The 14,056-nt window shown below is 37.8% G+C and overlaps 1 protein-coding gene across 2 annotated transcripts in view; it reads right to left on the bottom strand.

Annotated features, from left to right (window-relative positions):
* Window positions 1–336: 336 nt before the first annotated feature.
* WDR37 (WD repeat domain 37) overlaps window positions 337–14,056 on the bottom strand; it is a 40,718-nt gene continuing 26,998 nt past the window's right edge. For both annotated transcript variants that reach the window (XM_082752294.1, XM_082752295.1), the window contains 3 exons: window positions 5,836–5,970; window positions 5,326–5,440; window positions 337–3,843 (listed from right to left, as the gene is read on the bottom strand). In XM_082752294.1, the coding sequence (XP_082608420.1) occupies window positions 3,712–3,843; window positions 5,326–5,440; window positions 5,836–5,970 (382 nt within the window). In that variant the 3' untranslated portion in view covers window positions 337–3,711. The remainder of the gene's footprint in view (window positions 3,844–5,325; window positions 5,441–5,835; window positions 5,971–14,056) is intronic.

Genomic DNA, 14,056 nt, shown 5'->3' with positions numbered 1-14,056 from the left:
GACAGGAATAACAATTTTCCAGAGCACTAGACCTTGACGATTTGAAGTAGCAATACAGGATCCCGAAGAACTTTGAAGTATCCTACTGCAGTGTCCTACAGCTGTGTTCTGCACTCAGGTACTGGCTGAGACTCTGCTAAGGCACCTGAAACCAGATGGCACAGCCTGCTCTGACACCAAGCTTCTTAGGATTGATTTTATCACTGCAAAACTCTGTTTCGAATGATATGGGTGCAACAAGCAAACCATCATTAACCTAAAGAAATAGTGATGGAAGGTTTTAGACTGCATTTAAAATATCACTCTATAGAGTACTGGGAAAAATCGCATGGAGACTTCTGTTTAATCTGCATAACAAAATGTGATTACAAAATGTCTCATACAAAACTGAAGATGAGAGCATAAATGCCAAGTCTGAGCACCTTTCAGCCTACACACTTAACTGCCAGCACGACCAAAAGCACTCCAGAAGTCCTACCTCAGGGGCAGACTTGGCCTTCTTCCCGAAGAACTGCGCCCATCATTGCACTGGAAGTGAACTTTTTGAGCGAAAGAGGGGAAAATGGATAGGAAGATCATTCGACTATTAACAAGATGAAATATTAATAGCAATTTTAATGCAGAACAGAAGAACAGCAGGTTGCAAAAAAAAAAAAAAAAAGTTGAATGTTTTAATGCATTTTGAATCATAATGAGGAATAACATATTACATCTAAAAACAAATTAGCAGAATAATAAAAAGTGGTTCCACATAACTTATAAATTCTTTTTTTTTTTCCTAAAAAGATGGTTTTCACAGATTTAGGCAACAAATAAAATGTTTCACTCCAGATTTGATTGTAAAGTATACACACAACTTGTGAAAACTGATGTGCATTGCTTGAAAGACATAAAAGCTTGATTTTGCCCAGTGATCAATTTCCTGTGAAATTCTGCACAATACTGAAACTGCAACTTTCCTCCATTTTATGAAATGTTGGACATTGTTCAATGCTGAAAAACTCTCTAGAACATTCAAAGCCATGAAATGTTTTCCACGTGTTTAGCCAGGGCAGTAGCATTCGCTACTACTGCTCAAGGGTGATGTGCTTCAAGGGGAATGGCAGCCTGGGGTTAATCCTCAGGATATAGGATATATCCTCAGTACAGGATATAAAATAAAGCTAAGGGATAGTTCAGTATTTAGCTGATTGAGTATTAGCCTGCTCATAAGAACGTGGCTCTAGCACCTTGTCTGGTTGATTCTTTCTAATTTTTCAAAAGTAGAAGTGTGTAATCATCCTGTTCCTGGTGCCAGAGGTGTGTCCCTCTGGTGATATAAAATGTTTGCAGCAATGATTAAACTGCATAGAATCCAGTGGTCCTGTGTTACATATGTATATTAGAGAAGCCTAAGCTGTCAATTTAGTTCAGCAGGACCAAAACCGTGACTTTCCCCACCTCACGTAATTAAAGGTTAGTCATTGCTCAAGATGCTACACAGGCCATGCTGGAGAAACCGTTTCTACTGGCTGGAAAGAAGTCTCTCTCTTTGCTAAGCAGCATCAACCTGCCTAAAGCTCTCTCCATCACCAACTGAAAGAAGAAGTGAGCCTTTTTTCTTAAAGAATAAAACCTGCAACCCAACATCAAATGGCCTTACCCAAGAGTTAAAAACCCAGAAAAAAAAAAAAGTGAAAACAAACTTTGACACCATCCTTTAACCTTTGTTATCAAAAGGCTTAAAACTCTGCAGCTACTTTCCTCCACCTCACTCGTTTTGGTGTTTTAAGATTTCTTCAATACAATTCTGCATATATCTTGTACCTCAAAAAAAAAAAAAAAAAAAAAAAGCTATGACAACCCATACTATAAAGACACTAGACTACTCCATTAAATACCTTGGGTTTCTTCAATATTATGCACTCAAAAACCATTTCCAGGACCCCAGCTTCCCTGTAACTACTCAGTAATGCATTCACCATCCCCTTCCATTGCACTCTAATGCCTTTACATGTTAGGTAACAGGCAAACCAGCAAACACATCAGCCTTAATGTCATTATGAACAGTGCTGTACGGGACACAAGCACAGCTACAGCTTCATGTAATCCTAAGAAGGTGATAAAAAGTTTCAACTATTTTCCTTACAGCAACCCAATATACTCTGATTCCCACCGTCAGAGTGCTTTCCCTCACCCTTCATCTTATAGTGTGATATGTCAGACAGATAGGGGCAGTATCTCGCTCCAGCTAAGAAGTGTCTGTCTGAAGCAGCCTTCCTGTTCTTTTGAAGATGTCAGCCGCCATTTGCATTTACTTACATAATCAGCAGCCGTGGCGTAACACCACATTGCCAGTGCAAAAGAGGCTGAGCACAGTGAGGAGCAAAACCAGAGTAAGATCATTTGGGAGAAAGAAGGGAGACCTGTGTTAATTATCCCCCTTGGAACAGGATAGGGACTGCAGCAGCCCTCGCCACAGCTGAGAACACAAAGGTGACAGATGATGTTTGCTTATCATATTGCTCCATTAGCCTTAAGTGTTAATTATCTTAAGGATCACATTTAGTATGATTGTCTTTCCTCTCATGTCAGAGATAGTTCTTCAGCCAGAGACCAAAAGTGCTTTTTTCTAAGCTACAGAGAGATTCAATGCATCTTGACCAGCATTCACTTTTGAGGTAGTACTAATTTATTTTGTATTGCTGGCTCAAAAAAAAAAAAAAAAAAAAAAAATCCGGGCAGTGAGCACATTTAAAAACATGCTCACTGTAGGTATAAGAAAAAAAAAAAAAGAAAAAGAAAAAAAAAAAAAAAACTATTTCCTTTCTGGGCAGATCACCAAAAAGAAGCAATCCTTACAAAGGTCAGCTCACATTCACTGGTAAAGTCAAACTTTCATACATGGTTTATAACAATAGCTATAAACTAAAGTGCTTCAAAATTTGCTTGACTAGATTTCAGTGATTAGAACCATAATATTCTGGATTTTTGCTAGTGTGAAATGCCATGAGATTTTTAGAATCACTTTATATAAGAAGGGCAGAATGACCGTTTTTCTTTTTCAAAAGAAAAAGTACAAAAAGCATTCAGAATAAACCTTGCAGCCTATGCTCACTACAAGTAGTTTGTATTTTCCTTCTCAAATCTACTATTTCTCCAGTAACTGGACTAAAAAATGGAGTTGAAGTTGCACTATACTGCAGCACTAAAAAAAAAAAAACAAAAAACTATTCCAATCAGATGCAAACAGGAAAACGTTTACAATCATATACCTAGTGAAATTCACACTTCATTTCAAACTTTTAGCCCTGCAGATTCTTTTTAACCCAAGGCAGATATGTAGACTCATGGAAAAACGTAACAGACTGCTATACATTCTCTACACTTACTACATAAATTTCACATTTATGTCACAAATGTAATGCCCTACTGTTTATCTATCAAATGCTAAATAACTTATGAACATTTATGTGCTCTATGCAATAGTGAACATATTGACCAGTGGATGCCAAAATATAAAAGTTCATACACGAGACGAACTAATTTTAAAAAAATCACATTTTCTGTACAATTCATGCAAACTGTGCACAACGTGGTAACAAGAACAACATTTGCTGAAGTCTCCATGTAAGGAAGAGCTTTTAGAGCAATAGCAGACCAGTATTCGGAGAAGTCTGCAGGAGTGTAGAAGTCCATGGCAACATAAAATGCAAAAATTCTTCCAGCATTTCATTTTTCTTGTAACAAAGCGGGGATGTTGATGTTCCAGCCAATAGCTTGACGATCAAATCCACATGTGAAGAGGTTACAGATTGGGTGGTCCTCACTCCACGCTGAGCAGCATACCATTCTTCTGTGGCCCTGCAACAGTTCAAGACGTATCAGTACTGCTTACAACAAATTTGAAAGCCTCTGTTGTCAACATAAAGTCAAAATAGAAACTTGTTCATGCTCTAATTTTTTTGTTTGTTTGTTTTTGAGGTTCCTATTATATTATAGCCACTTTCATCTGTAAGGTAAAATCTTTATGACATTGAGACTGCTTAATACCAGCACTGGGTCCATAAAGACAGAAGCCTACAAACAGGTGAATCAAAACTTTTGATGTTTTCACAGTATGTTTGCTATCTAATTGCCACTTTATTTACAAAAGCAAACTGAATTTTGATTTTGAAACTTTTACTTATAAAAGCAATCTTAAAATAAGGAACTACTTGCTGGCAACTGATTTCTTATGAACCTCCAAGGTTTACTGTTGATTTTTTTTTTGTCTGTCATGTTTATAATTCAGAAAGGATAACAGTACAGCAGGAGGAATGTCATACTGAGGAAAAGCAATGCCTTATCTATTGTTCAAGTCCAATAGTAAGAAAAATACCTCAAGGAGGATTCTGACAAACATTCAAGTACAAAAAATATCCATGATTTCTGTAGTGTCGACCAGAATGTAAATATTAAGGAAAAATACAGAAAAGAAGAAAAGTCACAATATCAAGGCTTAAAAATAGGTAAGCACTAAACAGCTTTTAAAATCCTTTCCTCAATTCTGTCAACAGGTGTTGTATCCACATACGTGTTTGGTTTCCACAAAGCTGTGAGTGATACAGGACAGTCAGAAACCCTGCCTTTCAGATGGTTAAGCATAGTACTTCTTATAAAATATTTGAAATGTGCTGGAAAACTAAGGTCTTTAAAAAAGGTATTGTAAAAGGTCCCTTTGAGTGACATAATCCAATTAATTTCACTTAGTCTAATTTGCTACAATAGCAGTGCTTGCCGTGCCAGATAGCACCACAAATGAATAAACTTGGTGGCTACAGAAAGGATGGTTGAGTAGTTGGTATCAAATAACAAGAATTTCTTTGCATAAGTATGGGAGAAAAAATGATTTTCACTAAATCATATAAAGTGAGTTCTTAAAACTGTGTCCCATTTTTTCCTTTTATATTTATTTACAAAGCACATTCATCGCACATTATTTGAAAAAAGCCTGAAACCTCAAAATCTCAAATCGAACTTTTCTGATGAGACTCACAGCAAGATGTTAAAACACTTTTAAAATGCTCTTAAACATTTTTATCCATTTAATAGAGAAGGCAGACATTAGGGTAACTTTCACAAGAGGAAAAATTATGATGAAATCCAGTTGAAACATCATTTCCAATTCCAAAATATGATTTTACTTATTTGCACTTCGGTCATTTTCAACAACAGTGTATTTGTATAGACAAGTGTCTTTCAGCATTTCTTCAGCTTTTACACTACAGATATCAAACCCTATTTTTAACCTTGTATGAAAGAGAAGAACAGACATACTTTAAGGCTATAAAAAAATTCAGTTACCTGTCTATTACTGCGAGGGAGCCGTGCTAATCGCACCCCTGACATGTCAAATAACCTAACCTGTCGGTTGTCATGTGGAAGCGCGATGATTCTTTGGCCAACACACACGTTAATCCTGCACATAAGAGACAAAAGTAGGTTATGCATAAAATAATCAGCCTGGCAAACAAAACTTGATGATATAAATTTAAGCTCACAAGAAGTGATATAGCTGAATTTTTTCTGGTTAGTATTCAAAAGTGGAAAAAAATAAAGTATTAAATCATTAAGATGACTTTTATTGTACCAGATGCTCTAACAGGTTTAACTTCTGCATCCCATATAAAAATCTCAGAAAATCAATACAATATATTTATTGAAAATGAATGTTGACTAAATCTGTATTTTGGAAAACCACTTCAGAACACGTTCAAAAACTCATAAATCTCTCTGCACAGCTTTAATTATAGTGACTAAAACTAAATCTCTGTTCAGTGAATTAAGAAAATAGTAACTTGGAGATCTGCTTACCTATTGACTGCTGAATCTGTACGGATGGTTGCAATAGGAGACCTCATGTTTTTCAAATCCCAAACTTTTACAGTACGGTCATCACTGCCAGAAACAACATTGTCTCCCACGGTAAAAACTGCAGATGTCACAGTGCTGAACAAACAGGAGTAAAAATGAAAAAAGATCAAGCTCTGAAATTTGTATTTAAACTAGCTGCTGATTTAGAGTTCTACTTCCTGCTCCTATGTTTCCATTAAAAGATACAGCTTGCCTTCGCCCCTGCCCAAACCAAAATAACCTGAAATACAGAACTTGATGGGGGTATCTCAGAATAAAGCAATCTTAAGAGAGGTTGTTTCATTTAAGGTCTAAAGGCCTTGACTGGCCAACATGCTATGAAAAGAAGCCCAACAGTGCAGAGTCAATTTGGAGGCACCACTCGTACTCCATTTATCCTAATAGGACTGGGCACGTTTACCTCATGAAGCTTTAATTCACTTTTCAATTTCTATGTCAATGTTCACTACGCTGAACAACAGACACCGAAAACTGAATCAGTAGTATACAATCAAATTCTTTCTCTCAAGTGTCTTAAGACCACTAACCCAAGTTGTTTTTATTTTCCATTCAAAAACTTCTGTAGAAATACCTCAGGCATTTGTTATTCACACTGCAGACACAGAGGAGATCCAAAATACCCAACTTGAGATGTAACTAATGCTATTGTGTGCACACACCTAAACATGTTACTACGTACACAGAGCTTCCAGAACAACTCTACTAGCAGCGACTACATCAGCCTAACAATTTCCAATTCTGATTTCAATTCCTATTCAACAATAGCTGAAGTCTGAGAGTCAGGTAAGAAAAATGGAGAGCAGTAATATGAAGAAGCATGACGAGCCAACTCTTCAAATTCGACCTATTATGGCTTCAAATGCACAAGTTCAACCAGAGAAGGACTCTCAAGAATATTTATACCAACTGGAAGCACAAAATATTACTTTCAGAAAATGTTTTTATTTTATATATATTTAGATATCTATTAAATATATATTTATATTATTAAGTATTACTCACCTAAACTATTTTATTTTAGAATTTTCTCTTATTTACATCTTTTACCTATTATTTCATATTGTACCATACCAGTAGTACTCAGTATTTAAATGAAAATAGTAGTACAATTTGAATTCTTAACCTAAAACCAGTTATTTTCTGCTCACAGAGTACACTAAGAAAGCATACAATCTCTCCCTAAAATCATTAGGAAAGGCTTCTCAACTCTGTTTCTGCAGATTTGATTTAATGACCTATCTTGTAACTTGGGTCATGCACATCAATTTCTTAGAATTTAGTAATTTTAATTTAAGTTGTCAGTTGTTACTGTCACTTTCGTTGTTCTGCAGAAATTTGAATTCATGTCCTACCCAAGCTGCTGATTGAGATTAGCACTAGCCAGGTCACAATGGACCAGTTTATGCAAGCCTCTTAATTTAAATTGACACCAAATTAAGTTTTAATTAGGAGGAAGGTCCACTTTATTCATGACACCAAGTTTCCTAATGCATTATTAGAGTGCAGCTAAGCTATCAGGGAGATGATTATAATAACAGGCCTTTGCCTAATCTTCTGGACTCATGAACCAAAAGTCAAGAAGTTAAAAGATACACGAAGGCCACAAACGAGGAGTCTTACAATAAGCACCTTCACATTTGGGAAGAAAATTCATCCACACGATCAAGTTACTGCAGACATACAGTTGGTATGCTCTTAGCACAGAACTTGCCTTCCACCTGCCTGACCTCCACACGACTTGCTAATTCCTGCATTTCCTTCCCCACGTTCTTGAACGCAAGCTGCAAAATACCTCACAGTAAAACGTTTCAGACTTCCACTGCACTCCGTATCGGTGTAACGCATTTGAAATACTGTTTAGCAGTTAAAATTGACTATTAAATCTGTACACTTTGCATAAGCATTGCAAGACCACCTTGTACATGACAGCATAAGGAATTCAAGCTGTAGAAAGACTCCAAGTGAGTGAAAAGGCAGCATTTTAGTATTCTGCTACCAACACACAGATATGATCTGTTTTCCCATCATACATTTTGTTCCAATTATCATCGTAATATGTTCCCAAACTGTCTTTAAATAACCCTCCAATTTTGGATGCTTTTTTTCACAACTTTAAACAGTTTTCCAGCTTCTTTGATCTCGTATTGGTTCTCCTTTATCACTTATCACTGTCAAACAGTTAAGTCTTTTTGACCACATAAAGTCTCTCTTTCTTAGATTTATCATCTTTCAAATGAAAACATTCAAAGCCTTTGCCATGCAAACAGAACGCCAGCTCTAGGTTTGCTCAGCTCTTTCTGCTCCTGTCAAAAGAAAAAGATTTTCAAAATAAACCAAAATCCTTTTCTGCACTACTTTCAGTTTGACAATTCATTCAGATATTACTGGGCACATCAGGAAGAAGCCTGTAAAATAGAAGTGCAACGGAGTTCTCCTGTAGCTCTCTGTGATGACTGGGTAAAGGGTAGAAAGGCAAAAGGAAAGCTGCCATGCTGTTTTCCATGATGTCCTTAAAGGCATTTACTAGTCTTCATCCTCTGGCTCCCATCCCAAAGCTTCACTGGAAGGCACTGCAGACTGAGATATGCACTATTTACAAGCACACATGACTACAATAGCCTTTTTCATAAGGAGCTCTGAATTCAAAGGCTAGATATAAAAGCACTTTTTATTGCAAAAAGGCAACATTGAGAAAACCCACTTCCTGAGAAGCAAGCTAAGCAAAGTCTGTGTGGGAAGAAAGAAGTTGGCAGAGCAGCCAACATCCCAATAACCTTTCAGAAGTATTGCCTCCCTAATCCCACCCACATCACAAAAATAAAAGGCTGCTTTCTGCATTTTCATGGGGCTGCTTTTACTTTCCATCAATACCAGTCTTCAATTCATTCTAACCCAACTGAAATTGTGGTTAACGTCCCCTTGGCAAAATTAATAAAAAGTGTCAACAAAAGATCATCAAACCCCGTGTTAATGGAATGCTAGAAGACATTAGGTTTTTAATAACTCAAAAAGATGACAGGTATTATAGGACATTAAAAAAAAAAACTGGCAAGGAAGCAGCAGTCTTATGACACTTCAAACCACGGGTCCCACAGGGAGTTTGGTGTGCTACGACCATTCTCCAGAAAAGCTTCAGCCCCCGCCAAACCCCAGCAAAACTCATTTATCTTGTCGTAGGGAGCAGCCGAGCGTGTACTTCCAGCTGACAGCGTGGCACTTCCTCACCACACACCGCTGCCTGGCCTCGAACATTCTGCTCCCTCCGTGGGTCTCAATCAACAGAAATACTGTAGTGCTAGCACTCCTCATTAGGCCGAACAGCTGTCTCCCCAGTCACACTGAGACACAGAACTGTTTTGCATAACAATCTGCTGAAATTTCACACACAGGGAAAAAAAAAATGATGTGGAAAATGTTGGACCATGAAATGCTGATGCAGAACACTTACTGGCAATGCACCAAAGAAGAAAGTTAACACTGCTGTTTCCATTTTGATTTGCAACCTATGCTGGGGTTTGCTGTTGAGTACTTGGAGAGGACTTGTTTTCCTGGCAGTGGGAAGGCAGCTACTAAAAAGCACTAACCCGCATGTGGGCCAGGGTTCTGGAGAAAATGAACTGAAAGAGAGCTTTTGGATAAACACAGTCAACGTACAGCAAATCATAGTTAACAAAATGAGAGCGTTCCAACTCACGTTTCATATTGCAAGTGGTAAAATTTAGGAATGAAACCTAAAGAAAGAGGTATTTGGGGCAGCCTTTCCTGTACACGGGAGTCTACCTTCTGTTTGGGGAACTAAGCATATCCTCACACAGAACACCCCACAGCCTGTGGGGAAGCTTGGACCTGGATTTAAAGCCTCCATTTATGGAGGACAGTCTGCCCTGGACATAGGAGTACCACGTAAGGAGCACCCCAATACCTCCACATCTGACCGCGCACTCAGGTTTTAGAAGTGCTAAGGAACTTAAGTCCAAGAGCAGCTACACACACAACTCCCCAAGTCTATTTCTGCGTTTATCTCCAAATATCAGCAGAGCTTCTTCCTCCCACCTGAGAAGCACTAAAAACAAACCATGAAAGAATTAACACAAAAACGGTGGGAATTCAGAGACAACTTCACACCAAAAAGTCATCTCTAGCACTTAAATCAACAATGCCTTTCAAAGATACGCGTTCCATGACATTCAGAGAAAACACCTTGTGTCTCTTCTTCTCTGTCTTAACAAAACGATACAGGATTGAAAACCAATTGCTAGCTTTTATGAGAATTACTCAATGGCAAGTTAGCAAATTAGTTAAGGTGCAGATGTCTTTAAAATCAATTCCATTACCTTTATGATGGATAAAAAAGGTTCATTTATCCCTGCAGTCTTGCTGCATGCGTTAGGTAAGCTTTAAAACAACAAAACACTATGAAGTGTTTTCCATTGAATAGGATATAAAGAAAAGGCCTTTGGCTACGCTTTTTGTGGGTCATTTGAAAAAAAAATCATAGTACATTTTAGAGCATGCATTCACAAATAGAATTAAGATTCTCTCCATCTACTGTAGTAAAGCTGAGAGCATTCACAAACAGCTAAATAGATTTATTGCCCTCAGCTTTTTTTTTTTTTTTTTTTGAAGTGGCTGACAAAATCTCCAATGGCTAACATCAAGTACAGTCAAACTCTGTATGTTATATACTCCATTCCCCCAAATAAAACATATGATGGATTTTTTAATTATTATTATTATTAAGGAGCTACAGGGTTTTTAATTTCAAAGTTACTCTTCCAGCTTAAAGAGATGTAGAGGAAACTACTTTGTAATTAATAAATATAAAAAAGTAAACAAGAAGATTAGTCAGTGACAAATTAAAAATCAAAAAGAAAACAAAATTATCAAATAATATTATCTTTCAAACTGCTTTTTCATCACTTCAACTCCATGACGGTGCAGTAACTCTCTTTATTTGTCAAAATGTTCAAATACTGACGTACATACAGCTAGCATTTATGGAATGACTCATTTGCCAGAATTTCAGAAGTGATTGCAGTACATCTCTTTATTTCCGAGTGCGTACTACTGGTTGTATAGCAGAGAACTTGCTAGGATAAGGTCAGTTACTTGGAACTGTTAGTATTATATCCTACAGCAAAACCTCCTTGTAACTGATTTTCTCTGTAACACTATGTACGTTCCTTTTACAGGAAGAAAGGATTAAACTTCAAGTCTTGACTATTCTCTCAAAATAAAGATGACAAAAAATATTTCAAAAACAGAAATTGTCATTAAAAAAAATAGAATCTGATATCAGCTCCATAGCATCACATTTTAATGCCTTCCCTCTTAGTCTGATGATACAATGTTTACACGAAAAAAGCTAAGTTGAATACTACTGATTATTGGGGCTTACAAACCCAGTCACGTTACCTTTTTACACACATGGTAGTGATACCCTAAATAAAACTAATTTTTTGGAGGAGACAGAACAAGATAGATACAGTAAGAAAAGAATCATCAAGTTAATCAGTCAGGCTTGGGCAGAAAAACAACAGATTTCACAGACAAGTTTTGCACTTCCTACAGAAGCTGAGTTGAGAGACCCACACACAGGGAATGCCAAAGGCACTCCTTGATTAGGAACAGTAGATAAACAGAAGACAGAGTAAAGCATCACTGATGGCATTAATAGCTGAGGAAAGACCAGGAGTATCTCAAGAACACCCAGTGCTTGAAACTGGTTGAGTTTCACTGACAGCATCCAACAAGGTATTCCCCCTTCACCCACATCACCTTGGCTTTCAAAGGCGAACAAGACACATAGCAGGTATGAGAATTAAATCTTGCAGAATAAAGGATCTGGGAAAGCCTGCTGACCTTGGCAAACTTGAGTGTCCATGAAACTAAAACAATTATTAGTCTCTTAATACAGGATGCCATTTTGACATTAATTCCACACTCATTAAATGTCAGAATTCAACCCAGCATCCTAATCAGCCACTAATCAAGTATTTTTACGTTTTTTAATTCAGCAGAAATAGGAGTTAGAAGATGAAAAGTTGAAGAAGCGAAGGAAGTTTGCACTTCCTTCATTTCACAGCGCCCACAAAGCACAACTCACCATCAGCTGTATATTCAGAGATATACAGCCAGCAGGGGTGCTGGAGCTTTCCACACATCTATAGCCACACAATTGGAATGAAAGTTGAAGGCATATGCAGTAGTCTGGAAATGCTACAAGCCACCCCATTCTGCTCTTCAGCAGCAATAACACAAGATCCACTTTGAGCAATTTTTGTCTGAGTTTGCCCACAAAGACATAAGACCAACAACTAGCACATTCTTCACGTTGATGTACTGGCTCTGAGTCTGAGAACTCAAATTTTGCAATTTTTTCAGCCTAGGTCAAAAGCACCTGCTCAGATGATGTTTCTGAAGCCAGAAACATGCTTATTGCCATGACAAGTTGATGCCTAATGAGGCACTACACAGTCAAGAAGCATTAACAAAGGACATTCAACTAAGAGCTACCCAAAGCTGCTTTTGAAGACAGTATTTTACACCTTGAAGGTGTAAATCTAGAAAGATCTCACCACATGTAGAATACCTGAAGAGACAGAAAAACACTGACATTCTCTAGCTCTTTCAGATTATTGTATATTCCTCCTCCTTTCACTGTGTGACTGCAGATGACAACAGTGGAAAGCCCCAATTCATCTGCTGTATGCAACCTCTGCACCTCAGAGGCTGAACCTCTGCTGCTGACGGGAAGTAGTCAATGAATTCGTTGCTCTGTTTGTGGGTGCAGCTTTTGCTTTACCTGTTAAGCTTTCTTTGTCTCAACCCAGGAGTTTTCTCACTTCTACCCTTCCAGTTCTCTCCTCCATCCCAGTGCAGAGGAGTGAGCAAGGAGCTCTGTGGTGCTCAGCTGCCTGCTGGGGCTAAACCACTTGAGTGCCAAACACAGAGGCTTTAACTCGGGAAATGAGCTCAATTAACTTGCAACAGGTCAACGTCTGGATGATACTGCATCCTTTTCCCAGGGCTCTATTAAACATCACATGGAAGAATATGATTGGAAATGAACATTACTAGGAATATAAATTCCTTGTGGTGCACACAGAAAAATCAGACAGGGAATAGTAGTAAGTGATACAAACTGGAGGTATACCAGGTATAATAAGCTAGACAAACTCAGACTAGAAAGGCACAAAAAGTTTAACAAGGAGGTTAAATGCTGGAACAAGCAACTTACAGGATGTACCAAGGACTAAGTTGAAATCTTTATTACTGAAGAACTTAATATAAAATTGGACAAGTCTTCTAAAATTACCTCTTAATTAAAAATAGGCACCACTATAAGAAGCCCAAGACAGATGTGATGATCACAACAGGCTCCTTCTGGCCTTACTGGACAAGGTTTTATTTCCTTGGACTATAGCAGAACTGTGACAGGAGTAAACTACAAGAAATACCCCACTTCTAATAAAACAAACAGTTACATGTGCAGGACACCAAAATAACATGTGATTTCCTAGTCCATTCATTTAAAATACAAACAGATTCACCTCTGGTATACATACACCTGTTTTGAGCAAGTATCAGTTGATCACACAAGGCAACACACAGTAATTGCTTTTTGCTTTTAGAAATCAACTTATAAAATCATACTTTGTATGTAACAGTCTCAGCCTGTTACACTGTAGTTTATTTTTAAAAGATAAAGTGCCATTTTGACTAAATCTGCAATCATTACAGCTAATAAAAAAGGAATTTGAAATTACACTATCCACCTACATCTTCAGTATGCAAACAGACACAAAGCATAATACGGCAGTGAACAGAAAATGCAGTTTCTGAGCAGGTTTAAAGTCTTTACTTTCTCCCTCACATTCCCAAAACTAAAAATTGCTTTTGGAACCAAGAAATCACATGTCTGATGGCAAAGTTTTAAGAGGCAGAAGTGGTATGCCACCCTCTGAGTTCAGAGTCTGGCACCTACGAGCCTCTTTGATGTGTGAGTTTTTTCTTTGACAGCTCTGAGCTGGGGCTGCAGGCACCCAGGCTGGCGGCCACCAGCAGAGCTGTGGTGCCATCTGCTGGGCGCTCTGGTGCCCGTGCTCCTGGCTCTGCCACCAAGCAGCGAAGTATTTAGGAAAAGCTGCTTTTACTCCCC

This window comes from Aythya marila, assembly GCF_965140915.1.
Source record: "Aythya marila genome assembly, chromosome: 2".
Classification (NCBI taxonomy): Eukaryota; Metazoa; Chordata; class Aves; order Anseriformes; family Anatidae; genus Aythya; species Aythya marila.
This window is presented reverse-complemented; position numbering and strand designations above follow the sequence as displayed.